Raw genomic sequence first — 23,917 nt, forward strand, 5'->3', positions numbered from 1 at the left:
CGTCCGTGTCCCTACTTTCTTCTTCACTGCACGGGTCGTCTCAGCATCACAAGGAGGAGGAGAGGGTGGGTGGGGGGGCATGTTTGCGGGAGGGTACGCTGGTGGCCCCCCGGGGATTCCCGGCAGGCGCAAGTCCAGTTACTGTCCTCCTGAAAACCTGCAGATCCCCAAACCAGCAGCGCCAGGCAGCGGTGTTCGGAAGAGCAGCAGCAGTGGCAGCGGCAAAATGCTGTCTATGTCATACAGCGAGAGCATCCGGAGCGGGATCAACCGCTACCACTCAGACCAGGGGCTGAATCAGCCACCGGCCAGGCCCACCGACCAGGCTGAGCTACAGAGACTCCGGGAACAGAGAGTGGCCGCTCAGATTAAGAACATGGAGGACTTCCTGAAGATGAATGGCCTGGCCCTGGAGGAGTGTGTGTCCTATCAGACAGGCATGAAGTACAGGTAAGAGAGGGGCAAAGCGTGACAGGGACTCAGATACTCCGGAGACCCGGACAGTGGTGGGTGCTAAAAACCAGCAGCTGAGAGCGGCTTTGTGGTCAAGGGTGGTCAGACACTCGAGGCTCCACTGAACAGGTGTGAGCGATCGGAGTTGTTTTTGTCAGCGTTTTTTGGTTGGCCTCAAAAATCACTATTTTGTACCTTTGCTGTTGATTTTTATTTAGATAAATGCCGTCATCAGGCACAGATGAGCGGTTAGGAACATGTTTATCTACCTCTTTGTTAATATCATTATAATCTTGCTCTGTCCTCTGGTCACACTGCATTCATGCAAAGGTACTGGGGCTCAGGTTTTATTTTAATCATCTAGGTCGATGGCATATTTGCCCAACTACATGGGAAGGACAGACTGCTCCGTAAGGAGTTACCTGGCCCCTTAAAATCTCACTCAGACTTTTATTCCCTTTTCCCCTTGTTCATGTAGATAGTCTGCCTTTTTCTGCGGCTATGCTTTCCTATTTACTGTGCACAGAATTATGCTCCATAAAGACAAACCTTTGTAATAACTTGTGTGATCAAAGCAAAACTGGGAGATTCTGATAATATACATATAATTAGATTAGATATTGTGTGTATGATTCTGACCGTCATGATATTGTAATATAGGTTTAAATATTGACATCGACCAGAGTCAGTGTTTTCTGAGTTTATTTTAATCTGAATAAATAAAGAATTAAAATATTGTGATATCTGAATTTGCCAAGCTTTCATTAAAAGTTAAAGGCTAAGGCTTAAGTTTATATGTTTATGTCTATCATTTATATCTCCAGAGATTATTTATAGGTGCAATGCTCATAAATATGAAATGCACCACTGAGGCAGAACAAGGGATCAAATTTGAAACATTTGTTAATTTTGTCTGTGCCATCGGCGCAGTGACAGCAAACCAAACAGTCTATTTTATGGACTGATTGCTGTTCAAAGAATTGAGCCAGTGCAGCAGGTTTAGCAGCTGTTGTGTTGGCTAATAAGGCCTGTTAAGCTGATGTTGTTATTGTCGTGGACATGGATAGCTTTCATCACACACAGGCATGGCTGCTGTTGTTTGTGACCGAGACCAGTGACTAGAGCGCAGATATGGCTGGCTGCTGTTACCGTGCCTGGGGTGACCAAGTTTTACTGTCGTCTGCAGGCAGTGTTGTATGTCACCACCGCTGGCATGTTACCGTGCCTGTAGTAACCTCCAAGGTGCGTAAAGCTCAGTCACCGGCCCGTGACGGGACGGGCTTGGCTACAGCTTTGTGAACGTGCATGTAGAAAGGGAGTTTAATATTGCAAATAGCAAGTGTGGTTCTTTACTTAGAAACCTGAGAGAGCCTACTACTGTAACTCTCTATACTTGATACACACCATTAACACTACCGCTGTGTATCTTTGATCAGAATCATTTTGTTGCTTTTGTTCAGTCTAGCCGATCTGTTAACAAATCTTAGTGTGATTTATCATATTTCTTTGCGGTGTTGTATTTAACCGTCAGTATTGGTTTACCACCGGCTCCTCCAGCAGAGGAAATCCTGCCAGGATCTGCCGTTTCTTGTATCGCGATCGCCCGCAATTCTGTAATTAGTGCTGCAATTGGGTCAGCAAGAACATGCAACCTCTGACTCAAACTCATCATTATTTCAGGTGTGTGGTCAGGAGCGCCGGCCAGTGCTGCTACAAAGCTGCATTTAACCATTCTGTGCAGTCCCATCACCTTTTCCCAACAAACTTGGCCAAAAAGGTTTATTGTAGTCTCCCTCTTGTTTTTTAAAACTCTCCTGCTTGCTCACCCTCTCACACCCTCTGAAATACTAAGTGAGCTATTGTTTTGCACCACTAGAGGAGCAGGGGACTAATTTGCCCCACTTTAAATTAACATAATTGACAGTACTTCAGTTAGACGTGATGAATGGTCATTTTACAAATGCTCAAATTCTGCTTATTGAGTGAATCCTAGCAGGTACTGAGCCATTCTTCATCTTAGAAATATCCCTATTTTTGACTGTGATGGTTTTAAGGTTGTAAATATTGTGCAACTCAAATTAAACTGAAAGAGATTACTCTATTTCCATTATGTTGCCATTGAAACAAAATACCACTACTCAGCAGGCCCATTTGGACACCGGAAAACTTTCCCTAGTGTCCATGTCCTCCGACTGAACAAGCAAGGCAGCGAGGTAAAGGAGCCAGCTTGAGTTCAGTCAGACGAAACAGGAAGCCTCGCGTCTCCTGTTAGGGCTATATGGAGGATAACTGAAGGAGTATAGATTTCTAGAACGACTTAATGCTAATGGCCATGGTAATGACCTGTACTTAGGCTTTCATGCGTGCAAAGCCATGTTTGGCCATAACTTTTCTTTTATGTCTCTTTTCTTAACCTTTCCTGCTCACTGTGGAGAGCTGTGATGTGCAGGTGGATTATATCTCAGATCCTTTTGAATTGAAAAAAGAAATGTTTTTCACCTGTCTGTAATGAAATATTCAGAAAGTTTGCGTAAGGTTTTTAATACTGCTGGTTCAACAGCTTAGTGTTATATTTTTAGTTTAGATGCATCACTTAAGTTTTGGCCACTAGGGGGCAGGAAAACATCAAAACAAACCACTACACGCACAGTCAATACAACATCATAGGTTTACTAATAGGCAGTTTATATATGCAGCAGACACAAAGGATCATTTGCATTTTTTCATGTATTTTATGGACATCTGGTGAATGCAAGACCAATATTCACTCTCTCTTAACTGCTTAAAAAAGGTGTTTTTAGCTGCTAGATGTTCAAACCCTGTCATTGGAGAAGCTGCAACTTAAAAACAGAAAATTAGGACATGAGTTATCAAGATAGCTGCAGATCACTTTTTGTCATTAGCTAGCGAACTGATTAATAGACTAATTGTAGAAGTTTAAGGAAGTATGGACAGAAATTGTAAAAGATTTTACACTGGTTGAGGTTGGAACAGCTGTTAAAGAAGCTGTAGAATGCTGTGAAGCTCTACAATGTTTAATACAGTATGTTACATGTTTTGCAGAGTGTGATCTTTGGAACACCTTGAGTATCTCTCTGTCAGTAACAGCTGTTCTCCACTAGATGGTGCAGGTGTTCCACTAGTTCCACTAGGTGGTGCTGTGAAGTTGATACCAAGTATCACACATCCCAAATGCCTCCCACTGCACTCACTGCCATCATGTTTTCACTGAATACAGTGAGTGCATCAATCTCAGCACTCCTACACTGTTGAACATCCTGTTCAACAAATTTTAATATTCATCAGTGTCTTTTTAGCATAAACTGGTACTGAAACATGAGCAAGAGATGACTAAAACTATTTAAGCAGCCTGTCACAAGGTGGCAGCATGGAGGAGTGTTTCCTGTCTTTTAAGTTCATTGCTTCTGCTTCAAAGCCTCATTCAAACATGTATTCTTAATGTCCTCACGTGTCTCTTAACTTAAGCGCACAAAAACACTTTACCTTTGGTGAGGACAGAAGTCTGCTCTAAGCCACTCTAAACCGCTATAATATTTTTTCTCTAAATCTCAGCAGGGCTGCAGCATGTGTATCAGCCTGGGCAACTGTGACGTTTTTCTCGAGGCTATCCCCTACTCATGAGCTAAATTTAACCACAGGCTCGTGTCCACAGCTGCAGCTGGATACAGCTGAACGGGCTGCAGCCTAACCTGTTCATCCGCTATTTTATCACGAGCCCACTGCCTCACAATCCCACTACTTTTATGAGAGATGCAGCAATGGCTGCACTTTATCGTTGTCACCAGAGTGGGAGATGATGTTTAGGCTTTTGGAGTGATATAGATTTGGTTTCCAGTGGTGACCTCTCCCGTTCCTCTTTGAGCTATCTCTGGCTGGCCTAGTCTGACAGCCTGTCAAAATGTTCTAGTCAGAAATGGAGTGTGGGCACAAGAGGTGGGAATGCCAATGATTACACAATTCTGTTTTGTTTTGGTTGTTGTTGTATTACAGTCTCTTTATTTATGGCAGCTCAATGAGACGTCTTCATGATCGCAATTCATGGCTTAGCAGTGTGTGAATTTGGCACAAGATTATTCTGACATGAATCCATGTCAGTGGTCATTATCATCATACTGATTTACAATGTGGCACCTTTCTTATTTGTAAGCCTGGATTTTACTTTGATGTCTGATTTATGTCAAGAGGAGAAGCCCGGGGCCTAACCTTGTCACACATGTAGTTACTGTCACTTATTTGACAAGATGCCACTAAATTCTTACGAACTGGAAGGTCTTTGAAGTGTAGCTCCCTCCAATGATACAGTTTCTGTGGTTATAATCAATCTGATCACCATTTGTTGTATGGTGACTGGCCCTGTCATTGTTAAGAGAGCATCTGTTTTCTGTTTCTCAGTATTACTATTTGCTAAATGCCAGCTGGAAGCACTGTATAGGAACCTATTGTTTTTAATTAGGCTTGACTGATCATGCTTTACGCCTTTGTAAACTTTCATGCCTTTCTGCAATAAACCTGTGTTTTCTTTATGTCTTAAAGTCTGTATGTGTGTGTGTCACCGGTGGCTGCAGGGGGATTGTTCTGTACTGGGTATGAATACCCAGTAGTGACAGGAGGTGGGAGGCCCTCTGCACTGTCCTCAGCCTCACTAGACACTCAGGCTTTAGAGCTGTGCTGTTGTCGCTTTGCATCCCATAGGAGTTGTTACTTAACAACAATTCAGCACATATTTCCTAAACTGTCAGGTTCCATCTCTGAATAACAAGTGAAGTTTTGTTTGTTTAAAAGTTCTCCCAGGGCCATGCCTATTGCTTTTCCTCTCTCTTGAACTTCTCATTAAACATCAGAATGTGCTGCATCAGTGTTTAATCCTGCTGTGATTTATTCTTCTTTGTCTCTTATGGTGTCTTCATAATAAATTACAGTAGGTGAAATATGATGGATGTAAGCGTCAACATTGCAGTAAAGTGTTAGAGTTGCATTTGTTAGTTATTGTGTAGGATGTGGTCAGGGAATACTCGCCCATTCACATGTTTTAAGTGATCCTGGTGAAGAAGCTTTTAGTACGTGTCTGTGGTTCTGTGGCTTCTCTTACAAATTTAATGTAGAGGGAAATTTTCTGTTTCACACTTCACTGATCTTTCAGAGGTGAAGCAAAACCTGGTCCTGACTTTTAGTGCAGGTATTGTTGTTCTGCAAAGTACAGAAAATATTTAATAATGTTTTGTTTTTCTCCCTCAACTTAATTTCCCTTTAATTAAACTTCACTTAAATTAAGAATTTGATTGGAAACTCATTGCACCATTGGTTTTATCATTAAGAATACACAATGTCCACTGAGGCTGGATCGACCTCTCTACAGCTTTGACCCAGTTTCTTCTTTTGTTTTCCCCTTCTTGGTTTCTGTTGGTAAGATGCAGCATTTGTTTGTATCATGACCTACAGAATTGTGTCTGCTGTTCCCTCTCAGATTGTTCCTTTGTTATTTTAAGGTGTCGGGTCATAGCGGTAATGTAGAGTGTGACCTCAGGCAGGACCATCAGGCAAAAGGTTGGAACTGGCTCGATCTCTCAGAATGGTGAGGTCAGGGATTTAATAACAGCAGTCGTACCACATTATAGAGCTGCTGTGTTTCTATATTTTGTAAGGAAGAGGCCATTCAGGGTCACAGAAACAGCATCTGAGAATAAAATGAGAACAATCTGTTCCATAAGCTCGGTTTAACCCCTGTTATTAAGTTCCTCTATGTCGGGACCATCAAAAGCTTAAGCTCAAAAGGCATTTACTGCAAAGGGCTGGATTGTTCGCTGTCATTGTTCGTCGCCAGAGCTATGGATTGTCAAGAACATCACAATATGAGTAGATTTTTAAAGAATAGGTCTTTATACATTTCCAACTGACTGCTCACTTGCAATGTGCTCCATATGTATACTATATGTCAGTAGATATTGAGATATAATCAGAGTACAATGTACTAGTTTTGGGGGTTTTCTCACAGATAACAGAATACAGTGGTACATTAAAGAAAAATATGAATAAATATACAAAGTCCCATGAACAACAAAGGAATACCTTGCATCATTCCTGGCTAACCGGAGATTTTAAACTATGGTTACAAAAAGCACAACAGGCAAAGTGTGAAAACTGATTTTCTGTCAGGGTTTGCACTCAACTTTTACAGTATCTAGCCAGTTGCTAAGGAGCTACCTGCATGAAAATAACACAACACAACCAGCTGCATTGTTTTCCTGAAAAAGAATCACCAGTAAGTTGTGCTTTTTCAACCAAAAAAAGACACAGTTCACCAGCTTTTTATATTATGTAAACAATACTTCTTCTATGAAACTATTTTTAGCCAACTTGGGTAAGAAACAAAAATGTTACTTAGCAAAAACATTTTTAGACCAAAAACATTTAAAGAGATGTTGTATTACCAAATGATACTTTGTTAACGTAGTCATGACGAAACAGGTCAGAGAATTGATCCCTTTTGATCCACTTTTTATTTCAGGGGTCGATGAAACTGCCCTCAGTTTTGTCCCAGTGGTAACAGACTTCTTTGTTACCACTGGGATAAAACTGAGGGCAGACTGGAAGAGAGGCAGATCCAGGCAGAAACACCAGCCCACTGTGATCGATCCTGTCGAAGATACATTTAAGATCAATAGTAGAACAAAACGTAGCCTAAGTAGGATATTTCTGACCCCAAAATCATTTTCAGTGCTCTTCAGCTTAGTTAAATCAGACTCTAGACTCTGAGGTTTTGAAATCATGGATTGTTTGGCCTGTTGTTCTAGACCAAGTCTCGTCAACAGCATTTGAACTCAAGTTTCTTAAAACAGTCTGGACACAGGATGCCAAGTCACTGAGTGTAAGCAGCAGCATCTTTCCTCTAACATCCGTGCAGTAGAAAGCATTTCTGCCTAGCTTCTCTGTGTGAACATTCCTTTAGGTGTGACAAACGCACAGAGGCAGGCGGGAGGATCTTCAGTTGAACAGGACAGATTATTCCGCTCTCTCCACTCACTCTCTCTTTCACACACTGTATCAGAAGCACCTTTTTACTTCAGTATTTATCTGGCAGTACAGTCATCCGTTTTCCATATTTAAACACAACATTTCATTTTTTTTAGCTAAAGCCAAAAGACATCATTGTGACTTTTAGATTACATAAGAACAGGGATTCCCTGTTCTCTATTTTTTGAGTGTCTCAGCTCTCCTGCTCTGTTAGATGTGTCAGCGGGGACAGCTGAAACGACAACTCCTCCTGAGCCCTGCTGTCTGCGGGGAATCTGTCATGTTCACTGGAGAGTTACGAATTGCAGCACTCGCTGTTCACAGATGTGACCTGTGTTGCTCTTCACTCCTCTGTTTCCTCAGGAATTCCCAGAATCACTGAAATAGTATTTAACGTCAGCCTAACCTTCTTTTCTACGATGCTGTGTACACACAACAGCTGTTTTAAAACCTCCAATGCCTGAGGTGTGACCATTCACCTATAAATAGAGTTCTTCACTGACTAAAGTACACACATCTTGGTGAGAAAATAACCGATAAACAAGAGTATTCTAAGATATTTTTTGCTTCAGTTAATTACATCCTCATTATAGTGATAAAACAGTCAGCCATTCAAAATGCTTAGACACAGCCTAAGGTTGCATTAAGCTGCTAGAAAAGCATTACCACATCTGTCGATCAACACTGTCAATCTGTCTGACCTCACATCGCTTTCCATTAACTCTCTTTAAGCCTGTTCACCCACTCACTCACTCACTCACACACACAGAGACACACACATGCGTGAGCTCCTTTGCCTTCCCAACCCCCATCTCAGGGATGCTATCCTTTTCACTCTGTTATTCAAATCCTCAGTAATGCTGTTCAATTAAACCCTCAGTAAGTGGAACTTAAACCTCCATTGGACAGCTGGCTGACAATTACACATGATACAACTGTGGTCATTCTGTCTGCACGGGTATAAGACTACGCTAACAATCACTGCCTGCCAATGACCTCGTCCTGGCCGGATGCCCTGGGATAGGTTTTCTTAAGTTAACGGTGAAAGAAGTACTGACAGGAAGGCTGAGTTAGAGTGGAATTAAGTAGCTGAACTGACTTAATATTCATTAGTATAGGTTATTCTGTTTATCCAGTCTTTGCTTTAAGATGTAATACCTCTGTTTTATTGCACATTTCAAAGGAACATTCCTCACAGTGGTCCCCACAGAGGGCTGCAGAAAGCCGGGGCTTTGCTAAACTAGCTTGGACAGATCAGGCCCAGCACCCTGCAGCAACCCTGGATGCCAGTTCGTGTGCCAGTCCCGGTACCCAGACTGTCCCCGAGAACAAATTAGCCAGAGACCGCAAGAGAGAGACAATGTCAAATTTTTGGAGCCCCTTTCTCCTTCTAGTGGCTAGGGGCGTCCTTTGTGTTTTGTCTAGGCTCACTGTGTAGAATAGATTCAGAGAGCCAGTGTCTATTTTTAGAGCAAATGCTGGCGTAGTGGCGAAGGATCACTGCTCATCACTGTACCCCACAGTACCTCAGTGGTCAGAGCAGTTTCTAACACTCTGTCAAAGTTCATCCTGCTCCCTAGCTGCAGAACGTGGGCTGTAGTTTGGGAGTTGTCTGAGCAGAAACTCCTGTACAACCAGGACAGGCTCTGGAGGCTTCATTATGGTATGGCATCATTGATTGTCCAAGCATCTTCCCAGTCAGGGCTGCAAGGATGAATAGAACAAAACCAATAATTTGAATTATGTGTGTGTATGTGTGTGTGTGTGTGTTTAAATTCTGGAGTTTTCTTCTCTGGTGTTTGTAATAAGAGATCTGGGATGATCAATAAGTGAGATACAGCTTATTTTTAACCCTGTTTGCTTGTGTTTGCTGTACAGCTGCTGGGTTACATGAATCTAAATATTGTCCTCAGGTCTTTTGTTTTCCTTCTCCATCTGCACACTCCTGGGAAAAAAAAATATAGTGCTGGTGTTGTTGTTGTTGGTACTGGTGAATTTTACTCCACTGCAGTCGTGATCAGTGAAACACACATGTTGGGCTATATATCCGCAGCCTTCCTCTCCTCTTCCTCCCCCGCATGCTGAATGAAGCGCAGGGCCCTATCGGTGCTCTGCATTCACTCACGGTGATTGAGTGTCTGAGAGGTATTTTAGCAGCTCAGTAGATTTTTGGATAACCACAAATCAGGCGCTTAATCAAAGCAAGGAGGGAAAGGCCACGACACAAGGGAGGACATGGTGATAATACGTGGTGTGGGAGGAGATGGATTTCTTTTCTTTACACTGAGATTTGTTCAGCACCTCTGTCTAACAACCAGCTACTGAGTCCTGTACTAACAATGCTGAACTGATAGGATTTAGTTCTCATGTATTGTTCAATTGTTTCCCTTTGCATTGATGTGAAAAGTATTTTTTATCATAACAGAACAGTTCCGTGTGCACCCTAAACACAATGTCACTAATTAGCAATTTAATAGCGGCACACTAAGGCATTATGTAAAGATCAGAGTTTCTTATTTTTAGTTCAACACCCTTTAAAACTGATTTATCTTGTGACTAACACTGAATAGAGGTTCATTCCAAATTTACTTCAGCAGACTCTGATGAATGAACGCAAAGCAACTCACAGTCCAGGCCTCCATTCACTGGATAATAGTGTTGAGAAGAGAAACCCTGATAAGAGTGTGCGAGCCCTGTGTTCAGACTGACTTTGACTCTGGGTTCACTAGCGGGCCACGAGCCAGTGTGTCCTCTGCAGCGCAGTTTGATGTGTCATGCAAGTGAAAAAGTTCAGTAATGACATTAACACAGAGGTAGTTAATGGAGCGTGAGTGGCATGCAGATGAAACACCACCCCATCAGCAATGACACGACTTCACTGCAGGAGTGAAGTGGGCACATGAAGAACAAGGTCGCAGGTCTCTGACAAAATCAGGTGGAAAAGGTTTCACTAATCAGCTTTTCCGTTGACAGCAGCAGGTGTAGACCCTTAAAACGTCTGTCAGGCATGTTCACAGCAACGCCGGCTAACATTGTGATTTCCTCAAGTCAGGCATACATGTCGTCATGCGAGCGGTAAGGTATCTGTCATCTTTAATGATCGTCTCTTCTGTTTATCTGGTCTTTTGGTCCCTTTTTTTGTTTCCCAGATATAGTCAAAGGGAATGAAACACATGGTGTCAATCTGAAGAAAGTTGGCAGATGTTCCTGTTGTGAATTGTTAAATCATTATAAGTGTGACAAGCATGGGTTATTGGATTGAGCATATTTGTTGCTCACTCTGTTGGCATATTTTTGTAGCAGTTTATAGCTCCTAGTGTATTTATTAATTGCAAGGCATCGGTGCATGTGTTGTTGTGTGTAATCTTTATTTTAGTCATTTTCACAGGACTGTTGAAGTGAATAGACATTATGCTGCTGCAGTGAGGTTTGCATCTGGTGGTGGGAGTCGGTTCACTGGACAAAATGCCAGAAGGGCCAATGCATGAAAAATGGTTGTTTTATTGATTCATTTAGGTGATGGATCACTAGTCTGTCGGATGATGCATGCCTATATTGATTACTGTACCTTGCATTGCGCACCAGTCAATAAATGTGAGGATTTTCAGACGTGGATAAATCAAGGGTCAACAAAGGAGTTATATGGTTGTAATGGCAAGATATCTGTCATCACATGGCGTCAGTAGCCATGAAAAGCCATGGCAGGGCAGTAAAAGCCCCAAAGATATGCTGGGTATGTTTTAATAATGCCAATACTTGAATATTATTAGGCATGCCTTAGGCTGGATGTTGCTGGCATGTTTCCATATCTAGCCGGGGCTGCTTTTTGACAAGCTTGTTATGTGGGCTTAGCATGGATCACAAGACTGACACTGTATCTGTGCAGCCTGAGCTCCTCTCCCTGGCCTCTCCCACTTCTCAGTACCTTCCCCCTGTCACGACTCCTGGGGGCCCTTGAGCTTAGGGGAGTGAATTGTGGCATCACGTTTCCACGGTGGCGGCGGTGGAGAGCGCACGGACTGTACCCTGTCGTAAAGAGACTCTGTCAAGACGAGAGGGAACGACATCAGCCCCAAATCTGCTCCCTGTCACCCTGCAATTGATTTTGCCTATATCTGTCCTCCGTCCTCAATGTTGACATTGATGCAAACATACATTCAGTGCAATATTGGTACAAGGGCATGCCTCCTAAACTCCTCACTCAGCCTTTGTTAAAAGAAGGAACATTTGAAATGCCCTCTTGTGCTCAGCTTGTCTGCTCTCTGCACACTGTGTGAAATTTAAATCAGATTTCAGTTGAATTAAACCACCTTTCCCCTCAGGGTTCTATTTAAGTCCACGAGACCAAAAGGTCATAGCGCCAAGAATAGGGCTGTCAGTTAGCAACAGCCTGTTTGCTGGATTCCTTTGATGGAGGTTGCTTCTTCGACTGCTTTACTGTATACATGTGCTCTCCTCATGGCATCTCTTTTAATTATCTCCTTGGCACACTAGCTGGTCCACTCAGATAAGCTTCAGTATTATATTACTGGGAGCGGGTGTCTCATCTACTGTCTCTTCAATCTGCAGCCACTGTTGCGTTCAGTCCAATTACCGTGGTGTTTACTTTCCACCTCCAACCATTATCATATTTTTACCATTCACTCATACATTCATTCACCTACTCGGCTCAACTAAGAATGTTATTACTGTTGATCCAATCAATTTTTATTAGCCTGTAATAACAGATGTTATTCTGTAGTTATCCCTCCACCTTTATCATTTCTTTATAGATCACACAGACTTTATTTGGTTGAAGAATATGTAAGATTAAACCATTTCTTTTAATCGCTTACAACAATTTAGTTTGAGAACAGTGATCTATAAACAAAGACGCACCATCTCAGATATGTGTGACACTCCTGCCTTTGACATATATTGTCACAGATAAAGTTACATAATGAATATTTCATGGGCAGTTGAACAGACCCACGTGAGAGTTCCCTTTTCTGGGGCCATAGGCTATTGCAAAGTCCTGACCAGTGAGCACACAGCTTCCTCCCTTTCTCTCCTGACAGAATAAACTATATTAAACCACACTGCAGGGTAACAGAGGGACAAAGAGGAACACACAAAAAAAATGCACTACCCTTTTCTTAAGCGAGCCGCTGTAAACACAACAGATTTCAATGCCTTGCTCTCTCACGCTGCTGTGGTTCTCTGAATATTCCTCCTCGTAGCTTCCCTTCATATCCCTCCCACCACATTCCCTCCCTCTCCCTCTCTCCCTCACTCTCTCTCTCTCTCCTCCCATCTCTTGCCTGTGTGCACCGTGCTGCTTTATGCTGAGCACAAGGCATGCAGATGTAAGTTTAATCCAGACAACGGTCAGAGCCGGGAAGTGAATAAGAGGCTGCCCTTTTGCTAACATGCAGTAGTGTTCAGTAGAATATTTAGCCGCTGGAGCAACTGTCAAGGTGGGCTCAGAGGGGGAGATGAGAACCTCCTGGAACTGTCTGTCGTGTGTTATTCTCTCCATCTCTTTGTGTGGATTTCTGCATTTCCACTCTTAAAGCTTGGTTGCAGGAGGTGTTATCTCCAGCACTGAGCTCAGCTTTAAAAGGAAATTGCAAGACTCTGCCTGTCAGCCTCTGATGAGCCTCTGATTAATAGATAAAGCGAGTGGAGGACAAGCGGATGAATCAAGGAAAAACTTGCAGAGGGAAATTTCAAGCCCTGTTTTTTTTTTTTTTTTTTTTTGGGGGGGGGGACTGTAGAAGATTCAGATTTTTCTTTCATTCACGACATTGCACTGGAACTGCGTTTTATGTCTGAAGTCTGCAGTGATTGCAAATTTGTTTCTCACTCCAGCTGAGGCAGAGATGCTGTAATGTTGTGCTTGGACTTGGACTTCCTTTGAGAGGATTTTTCTTTCACTTGATCAGCGGTCCTTCAGTGTTTGCTCTGCAGCTGCTCTTTTTTTTTTACTGAACATAGTTAGTTGGTCGGTCAGTTGAGTGACTGGCAGTGATTTCTATCAGAGACACAGTTTTTGAGTCTGGATTCAGGGTAACTGCATCCAACAGTTGCTCTCTTGGTGGATCCTCAGACTTTCTGCCTCTGGGAGTATCTGCCATCGGGGCAGACGGTCAAAATCCAAGATGCAGGTGTCACTAGTGTGCACGGACCATCGTGGCGGGGTGAGCCGCAACACGGAGGACCGGCTAAACCGACAGAACGCTAACAGCCCCAACACAGGCACTCGCAGCAAGTTCAGAGCAGTGGCGATGGTGGCGCGCAGTCTGGGACAACTCTCTGTTCAGAGTGTGCCTTCCTCCAGCGAGCAGAGCATGAAGACTGGCATGAAGTATAGGTAGGGCATGTAAAAACTGTTAACTGGCCCCAACACGTTCAACCTTACATGAAATATTTAAGGGAATTTAAAACCGGAGGATTTGACACCTCCTGTTAAAATATATTTAAACTGATGACCATCACATACATTGGCTCCTGGTGCAATATATCACAGAGACAACGGGCTGTTTTTCCACTTTGGCATATACTAACCATGCCAGTTTGTCTTCCTTACCCCGTCCTGTCAAAAGCGCGAAACCCTGCCTGTTCAAGATTGATCACAGTTAACAGAAGTGCTTCGTCATGACAGTAACTAATTAACACACCTCCCCAAATGTTTATTTACCCACCCAGTGCTGTTCAGATCAGCTGTATTTCCAGTCATTAAATCAAAAGCTACATCAGTCAGTAGTCACTATCAGAGTGATTTTTTTGTCATATGAAAAAGCCTCTGTAAATGGAACGACAGCAAACACTGACGTTTTGCATAATGATAGCTTTTACCCACAACATTGTATGTTGACATGATGCTGCATTGAATTTTTATCCCACCCCTTCAATCAGTTGATTACTGCTCGATTGTAGTATTTACAAACTCTGCAGCTTTCGTTCTGCCAGGGCAGATAAAAGGTTTAGTATTTTATTCAGGTGTTTTATCTACATACCCCATATTTAACATTTAAGCAGACGTTTACGTGCAGAAGAGCATTTGTAACAAAATGCAAATGTCTTATGTTCGTTCGGTGAATTATTCAAATTATTCAGGCTTTTTACACAAGGGCTGTAAAAGGAGCAGACGAGCAATTATGAAGTGGAATATCTTAAAAGCATATTGAGGCGCTGACGGCAGCGGAGTGAATGGGAAATTGAACGGTCGTGGATGACAACAAATCTTCAGGCAGTATCAGTGAGAAAATGAGTTCACTTCATTTTCCAGCGTCGTAACGTAGTAACGTTATGATCTGCAGCAAACTGGCCATTAATGCAATGTATCTGCTTTGCATCGCAGACCTCATTCAGCCCGTCAGTGTTAGGTTATCTTCCAGTAATAACCTGCAGTCTGTATATTTTCCCACCTGTCAACTCAGCGTCTCACTAAAGACAATTGTTTGGTATGGAAATATTAATTAAAAAGGACAAGCTGTCACCAAAAACCTGCATCCATCAAGTACATTCTCACACAGCTGCAGCCATCTCAGCGTAAATATTTCACGTTTTCATTCATACTCTTCATTCTGCCAGCGATGTTTCATGTGTATTACATGAAAATATCCATTCGTCCGTGTTTCTAGCCGTGGTTTGAGTAGCAGTGTTACCAAAGTCTAATTCTTAAAGCAGAAAATGAACATGATTCATTTCTTGGAGAGGTATATACAGATATTTGTTTATGCAGTTGTATTAAAACTGCAGCAGAAACATCACGGTATAGAGGCTAATGAAGAGCCTTATTCTATATTCTACACTTTTACCAAACATTGTAATCAGAAGGACAAAATGCTTCTTTGGGTATTTATTCTATGACCTTCATGGGATTGTCGAGAAAACTTTTAATTCTGAAATCAACAGTTTATCTTTTTAAGCTTCAGACCTCAACATGTTGATGTGCCTTTGAAGCAGAGTACATGTATTTTTTCCTTTTCCACTGTAAAAATCAAGGCTATGTCGACTGTTGAGTGAGAAGTTAATGCAGGGGTTGATTTGAGGAAACACATCATCCATCCTTCAGTGCTGCTGTCTGAAGTCACATCACAATCCTTTGCATCTGATTTGCTAGCGGGCAGCTCGCCATGTTGGCGCACTGTCATTATTGAAGCTAATGATATTGAATGAGTAAAATCATTTTCAGCTTCGGGGGCCGGCGGCTGTTTGTGTTCTCCGCCTCTGCCGCGAAGTCCAAAGTACATAACGGGCTCTGTGTTTGTGAACCAGGCTTGTATCTGATGTAAACTGAAGGTAATGCAGCTCTAAATGCAGCAGGAGGCTCAGGGATTCATGCACTGAGGGTACAGAGCAGTGTTTGTGGTTTTTGAGAATAGGAATGAAAGGGGAAGCAAGGAGAGAGTGGAGGAGAGAAAGAGAGAGTGCTAAGGTTAATGCTGGTGAAGGCACTATGCCCAAGAGGAAGTACAGTAGGCTGGCGTGAGCTGTGCTCATGTCAGTGTGTTTCAAATGTGCCTCTCGGAGTTGAATCTTCCGAGCCCTTTAACACAGCCATCTACTTCTCCTCTTATCCCTGAGCACAAGAGTTTTTTTTCTCTGTGTGAAATTCAGTTTGAATTTTTCATTTTGCCCCTTTGACAGCTGAAGAGGTTGGTGGTTTTATAACTGTGCCCCAAATGAACACAGCTGCCTTATCCACCCAACAAAACTTTCCCCGATTATCCACACTGCAGAGTGGCAGTGTGAAATTCAGATCAGCCTCATTTGTATAAAGCTCTCTGTGTTTCCTTGAACAGGCAGCCTTGAGATTGAATCAAGACTGTCAGTCGACATCTGTGGGCAGGATTGCATTTTAGGTTGGAAGTGACCTCACCCACGAGGCCAAGGGAAACCATCAAAGCAAAAAGCGCATTTCAAGGTGCGGAGGGATTGCGGCGGCTGCAGCAGACCGCCTCGTCCGCAGACTGAGCCGCTCTGTAATGTGACACCAGGTCCGCATGGCATGACTGGTTAAAATCATCAGGCTCGGCTGCGAGAGGCCGCACCTCCTCCAAGGAATGATTAAATGGCTTCAGTCAGGACTGAATTAATGATGCACACAAAATGGCTTATGATTATGTAAAGCAGTCTTGCTCAGGGAATGGAAGAATATCTGTGAGATTGGAGAGGCACTGCAGGTGGGGGAGTCAATCCCGCAAGACCCCCTTCGCTTTTCACAGTCCGGTATCAGCTCTTCTCTCAGTCAACCAAACCCGGGGAGGGTCTTCAGGGAACGCTTCACATTTGCTTTGCTTAGGCGTAGCAAATAAACCAGCCACACAGTAATGAATATGTTTGAATACATATCACTTTTCAGCTGGACAGCCGTTTTGTGCTTCGTGCAGACAAAATGTAAGAGCTCACCATAAACTGCTGTGGATAACATTTGTGTTTCAGATGTTGTTTTTTTTCCTTCTCTCATTAAAGCACGGTATTGTTCTTTGCCACACTTCGTATCAGCTACAAAAAAAATCTGCTGTGTTGCACTCAGTATCATTTACTGCAGTGGCCATGTAAATCAGAGCTGACTCACCTCCTCCCCTTGTGTAAATCTACAAGTAAACTCGCCTTAGCTCAGACTGTCAGTAGGATTCCTCGCATCTCTGGAGGTCCACTTTTGGTTGTAAAGTTGACAGTGAATCACAGCCCCAGTAAATAGCTGCTGGCAGTGTTGTTGTGTAAGCGGATGGCATTTAAATCCCACCACAGTGTTGTGTGAGGTTGTGATGTATCGTTATCAGTGACTGAGACACTGCTTTAAAAAGCACATCCCCCTGAGTTGTCTCTGTTTAGTGCTCCTTGAAGTCAGTTGATGTAACAGATGGCAGAAATAACAGAGAGAGGAATGTGAGGAGAGTGTCAGAGATTTACAAATGAACATCAGTCAGGACAATTATCAGTGCACGTACAGTTCAGTGTTTCCCTGTTGTGTTATTAGCTGTGACTGCAGAGTGAAAACTGAATTGGTGGCTCTCAACTATAGGAATATGTTCTTCCTTGTTTTTTTTTTTTTTTTTGAGAAAAATTAAACTGAGCATCAATTTTTTCCTGACGTTCTGTTACACAAATGCAAAAGCATGCATCGCTCAGGCTCGGGTGACAAAAGCTGTGGGTGTGAGATTTGGGGCGTCGTGAGTGTGGGTGCATGCTGGGACATTCTCCTGCATTCTGAGGGCTCTCTTCATCAGGGAGCCAGCTTTCCACAGCCTGCACTCCCCCTTAAAATATGAATCATAAATAGAACATGGTAGTTGAAGAGAACACACACACACACACACACACAGTGGTACACTTTGGCCACTCTGATGTAAATACTAAGACTCATCCACAGCACAGATTTCAGGCCACTGTAGCCACTTAGGTACCATCTTAAATGTGCACAGAACGTTGGCCATCTGTTTGCTCTGGGCATGTGAAGGGAAATTGCCAAACGGTGGGATGGTTCATTTATTGATGTAGGCTTGTGTTTCACTGTATGCGCTGAGGTTTTGTCTGTGTTGGTGTGTAAGAGATGGAGAGGGGGGGTGGATGGGTTGTTGTGGAGTATTTTGCCTATGTGTCTATAAGTGTGTCTGCATGTGAGAGACACACTAGTGTTCTGTTGAAGGAGAAAATGAAGACAGCTGTTCTTTCTTTGCCTCACTGATAGAGTTTAATTAGAGCCTCTGTGTGTGTGTCTTAGCACCACTCACTTCTCTCTGCATGTTATTTTCTTGAATACTCTAGAAATAGCCTGGATTTATTAATTCTGTTGTACACTGCCAAGAAGAGGCAGGTCCTTAATTCACTCAGAATCAGTGTTGTATTATTTCATACTGTATGTGTGCAGGAATTTCATTTGACTGCACTGCATTATATTTTCCTTAAGGGTTGCACATGATGGGTTTAATATAGAAGTGTTAAAATACATATTTACTCCAAAGTTTGTCATATAAGTGCTCAAATACTTACAAGGTTATTGAAAACTGCAGCATTAGATTATTATTCTGCAGTCAGTCAGGAGAGGGGTTTAGATTTCTAAAGGAGCGCTGAATCAACAGACTTGTTTTGACAATGAAATTTGTATTCAGCTTTTCTTTCTGCATGAGAAGCTTTTGAACTGAAAGTTATGTAATGTCTAAGTCAGTGATGTAAAAAAAAAACGTAGCTCAAATGGAAGTGAGGCTTTAGCTTACTTCAGGAAGTACTGGAGCACAGGCCAGCAGGGAAAAATCCCATCTACCCCTCATCATGCTTAGTCATGTGTATTATGAATGTTTAACCTCTACTTTTTTTTTTTTTAATTGGGCAGATGGACCAGTTTTCTCTGAACAGATACTTGTTTTTATCAGCAGGATGTTCTGTTAGAGGCTCGTTAGTACAGTTTATTTGTTATCAGGGCTACAACAAATAACTATTTTCATTATTGATTAATCTGGTGATTATTTTCTCAACCAGTTTGTTTGGCCAGAAAATATCCATCAGAACTCCTCAAAGGCCAAAGGTGGCGCCTACAAATGACTTGTTTTATCTGAAGAACAGTTCATAACCCAGAGATTCAGTTCACCCTCATAGAAGATGAATGAAAGCAGAAGGAGCGTGATTTGGGCATCAACCGATTCAAAACAATTATTTTATTTTCTGAATGGTTGCAGATTAATTTTCTCAATCGATTAACTGACTAATTGTTCCTGTTCTGTTTGTGATTTTGTTTGCAACCTTCTTCCAGTGCATTAATTTTGGATTGTTTGTTACCTTTAAAGACATTTACTCAATTTTACATTTTAGGAATTTAGGAGAATATATTCAGTGAATGTGGAAACACTCTGTCAGTCTCCCCCTCTCTGTGATGCTCAGTTTAAAATCACGTCAGGATGTTAGAGCTCAGAGATACAGTATAAGAAGAACCACTGCAAAGACTTGGAATCCCCCACAAGTTCTAGTACGTCTCCCCCTCACTCCTCTCCAACATAATGGCAGAAGATTTCCCATCCCTGTGGGCACTGGCAGATTTATCCCCAGACAAGAGCGTCTGAAAACGCCCGAGTTAGAAGAAAAACAAATTCCGCCTCAGGAAAACCCTCTGAGCCGACAATCTGTTTAGAAGTTTAAAAAAAAAAAAAAAAACTGCCACTGACAACTAAAGAGCTTCAGCGCCAGTGGCTGTGTGTTTCTGGCTGCTGTGTATGTATGAAGTTGTTTCCATACTCCAAATGAAATCACATTTGACATTGTGTTCTCCGGCTGTTGTCACATACGATGCTGCAAGCAAACACCAGTACACAGTGTATAACTCAGAGTGTGTTCGTTTAATGGCTTCCATGAGAGAAATTGGATTTTGGTGCAGAAAAATAGAAAATGAAAAGCCTCAAAATGAGAATCAAACACTAGAACTAGTATAACTGTGGGGCTTTTAGAAAATATGTAGCTTGAAAGTTATCATGTGGCATTTTTGAGCAGTTGAAGACAACTTCAAACTCTGTTTATGCCTTTTAGCTTTTGGTCATAAAAGTTTTGACTGGAGAATCTAAACACTTTCTATTTCATATTTCAGCTTGTGTATGGATTAGATGAACAGAATATTATTGAGCCTTAGAGGTGCTGGTCGATGTTTTTCATATATATCTTGGACACAGCCAAGTTTACTGCTTTCTCTTTGCTATCAGTCGTTATGCTGAGCTAAGCTAATCGTTTCCTGGCTCTAGCTTCATACTTCTTTGTCGATCTTCCGTCTGACTCCCTGCAAGAAAGTAAATTAGTGTATTTACCAATACGTAAAACTAATCCTTTTAAAACAGCTCCCAATCAACTCCCAAAAAAAATTCATCCGTTCACCTCCAGTCACAGCTCACCACCGCAATTCCATCTTGGCTTTTATTAGACACCAGAATTGAATCTTTTTGTTTTGAGTAACTGAAAAAGGTCATCCTGGTGTCCAAGTGTTGTACACGTCCTCCAGCGGTTCATGGTGGAACGCTGGAGGACGGACACAGCCATTTGTGTTTCAACTGAAGGATCGCTTGTTGTTTGTTATAAGTTTCAAATGACACAGAGAAGCAGATAATGATGGGATTAAAATTTTGGGTGAACTGCTCCTTTAATCGCTGTTAATGTGTATAAGCAGCTTTTCAGGGCAAAGTGGTTCACCCTGTTCCTCTTTTCTTGCTGCCTAGTCAGGACAATTTTAATCCAGTTTCTTAAGTTCTCCTCTGTCGCTCCATCCCTCCCTCCATTCCTGGATGTTACATAAACCTGAATGGAGGAGGAAACCACCTGCGGCCGACACGAGCTGATGGAATTCGGTCTGTGTGTTTTTCCCAAGTAGAGCCACGGGTGAAGTGGTATTAATAGTTCAGCTCAGTGAGCATATCTCTCAACACGTTTCTCTTTACAGCTCTGTGACCTTGTTTCCCCATTCATCACCCTGTCCTGTCCGCCGACTTCTCCCTGACTTAGAGCCCTCTCTCCCACTCGGTTCTCCTACTCCATGCAAAGACCGACCCCTCTAAATCTTCTCAGTCACAGTTTTAAAACACGCAATTACAGCAGGGTTGACACGACCAGCATTGGGCTGATGACCTCTGTTCAAGGTGCGATCTTTGACTGTAGCAAGCAAAGACTGTACCTGATTTGAATTTCACCTTCTGCAGCAAAACACTGCTCCTGTTGCTTCGAACGCTACCTGGAAGTCCTGTTGTGTAAACGGTCACCATCTGTGATGTGCACTCAGTTTCCTCCACTGCATCAAAACAAGCAAAACACTTCAGCTTGAAGTTGCAGAGTAATGCATTTTTAAAGTTGTATTGATCAGTCTGAAAGGGTCGCTCTCTGCATTGTTTGTTTAGAGGTAATTGATTGTCCCAACGCGGGAGGGGAGGGAATCGTTCAGGGGAAATTACGCATTGAACTCCCTGATAGATAGAAGATATCTGGCTTCATCTGCAGCTACATTTATTATTCTTTATTACTTATTGGGAAGTTACAAGGGCTTGGGTGCTCTGACAGAACACTTTTAAGCAGCTCTCGCCTTCATCTCAAAGCTCTGTTCATATATCAGGGTGTTTACAGGAACAAAACACACAGTTATTTTTAATATTTGTCAACTACAGGAGTCACCAGATGTCAGACGCATCCATTAATGCTTGCTATCTTGTCCTTTCTGTTTGTTTTTGTGTGATATGTAAGTTATATTTCAGTGTTCAGAATATTATTTCCTGCCCAAAGGTTTGGGCTATTATGCAAATGATATTTGGATGCCATACTAACAAGATGATTCATGCAGTTAGTGCTTAAATTTCATTGACAGAAAGAATAGCAGAGCAGTAGCTGGACACTGTTAAACACTGTCATGTACAGTAATGTTCACCTTTTCATTTTTATCTCTGTATATTTTCTGTGGTTGTATTGATGCCCCTCATTACACACAGTACATTTCTCTATTTCAATATTTCAATAATCCAATAATCAGTTATCCAATGATCAATGATGAAACACTCTTAGGTTACCGTCACTATTCCCTTTGTTATGTTGACCTTGAGGGAAAGAAAACATATTGCAGCTCCACTGCAGTATGTTGCTCTTCCTCCAGCAGTGGCTGCCACAGTCAGCAGCAGAGCTGAATGATGGGCTTAGACATGCAGAATTCATTGTGTCAAGTTAAAGTGTAATGCAGCTTGTGTGTCAACAAACCCCAAATAGATGTCCATGCCACCCTTAATCAGATAAACCAACATACCAAAATGAAAACCCTCGCCTGGTTCCCCCGGGCTTTGTGCTGATTGAATCAGAGTGGTGATGTTAACAGAAACCTCAGTGAAAGCTTGCCTAGTATTTCAAAGTAAACAGGCATACTGGACACTACGTGTTCTGCCTTTTCCCTGCGGCTGCCGTGGTGTTGCTGTCCTGTACTGTACCTGTCTCCTCCATTATTGAGGAGGGTGTGAGAGAGATGGCTTTACTCTTGTGGTTCGTGTCTGCTGAGGCTAAGCAGGAACCTGACCCCTGCCTGCTTACAGGACCTGGCACAGGGTCATTGCAGCAGCACACAATGCAGTATCCAAGGCCGGTCTAGTAAAATATTGAACACAACAATGTGCTGACAAAGGGACGTCCTTACAATGAGAACAGTGGCAAGGGCAGAGCTGTGTATTCTGATATTTTTGTTACTTATTTTTAGGTTTGGGGAAGTGCTTAAATACACTGGTACTGCATGTGCAGTATTGACGGTTAAAACACGCTTATGCAACACTTACACACTAAGCTTCACTTTGTGATAAGCCCTGAGACACGCTGATGAAAATGGTGCAACTCTAGAAGCATGTTTTGACAGTTGCAGCTAGTTTATCTAATTAGTCAGGTTTATTATGTTTTTCATTGGTGCACAACATGCATGTATTAACTCATTAAGCAACATGAATTTGTTTAATCACATTAGGTGTTTAAATCTGGAGCAGTGAAAGACTTGAAAACACTCAATGCTTCATGTACAGTAACACAACTGTGTTTTAGACACAAACTACAGTGTTTACAGACCATTTACAGGATGATGCAGTCAAGCAGCATTTTTAGCGAAGAGGATATTTTTTGCGTCAAATGTCTCAGTCCATCATTAAAAATATTCCCACAAACACGCTAACAATTTCAGTCAGTAAGCAGCTTTTGGTTCCAGTTATCTCTATTTGTGAAGCCGAGCAGCAGCCCCCCCCTCCGCGCCCCGAGGGGGTATTTTACTCATGCAATTAAGAGGCAGTTAATTGTAGATCAGCTCCAGTGGTTTGCCAGAGGGGACTTGTGTTAACCTTGTTACGGCGGTGCAACGTAAGGGCACGTTGTCCCTTTAGATTCTCTTATCACTCTCTCTTTTCCCTCACGACTGACTGTGTTCGCTTATAAGTCAGTGGGGTCCTATACATGACGTCATCGGCCTCTTGGATTCAAACTGTAACACGATTACAGACCTCACTGACCATATCAGATCTTTTTAATGAGGCTCTTTGTGGAGAAAAAAAAAAAGTTGGTCGCAAAAGCTTTATTTGCAAAATATGACTTCATTATTTTTCAATATCAGTCGATCTCACTGAAACTTCAGATGCCTGAGAAAATGGTTGGTTTTTGCTGCTGTGAGTTTGAACACAAAGATTATAAATGAATGGAGAGTCTCTCTGAGCATCCATGGTGGTTCAGCGGAGTAAGAGTGGAACCAATGAGGTTTGATGATGAAGTGAGGATTTAATTGGATTAACTCTACAATAGAGAGTGTATGGACATACATGGAAAAGAAACTTAAAGCATTTGAAGAGTTTGTTTTTTTCCCCCTCTCGCTACAACACAAACGTAGCCCACTTAGCCTACTTAGAGGAGATAAGGTGGAGACTGCCATATTTATTTTAAACAGTTTAGTCAGTGTTTTTGGACTTGGTGT

General features: G+C 42.3%; 1 protein-coding gene across 7 annotated transcripts in view; it reads left to right on the forward strand.

Moving 5' to 3' along the window:
* kcnab2a (potassium voltage-gated channel subfamily A regulatory beta subunit 2a) overlaps positions 1-23,917 on the forward strand; it is a 74,408-nt gene that overhangs the window by 33,640 nt on the left and 16,851 nt on the right. The window contains exon 1 of one of the 7 annotated variants that reach the window (XM_018700606.2): positions 114-450. The exons of 5 other annotated variants lie outside the window; for them this stretch is intronic. In XM_018700606.2, coding sequence (XP_018556122.1) covers positions 227-450 — 224 coding nt within the window. In that variant the 5' untranslated portion in view covers positions 114-226. Of the gene's footprint in view, positions 1-113; positions 451-12,791; positions 13,838-23,917 lie in introns of those variants that run through there. One more of the 7 variants, XM_018700602.2, reaches the window with a different exon arrangement.

This window comes from Lates calcarifer, linkage group LG20 (genome assembly GCF_001640805.2).
Source record: "Lates calcarifer isolate ASB-BC8 linkage group LG20, TLL_Latcal_v3, whole genome shotgun sequence".
NCBI lineage: Eukaryota > Metazoa > Chordata > Actinopteri > Centropomidae > Lates > Lates calcarifer.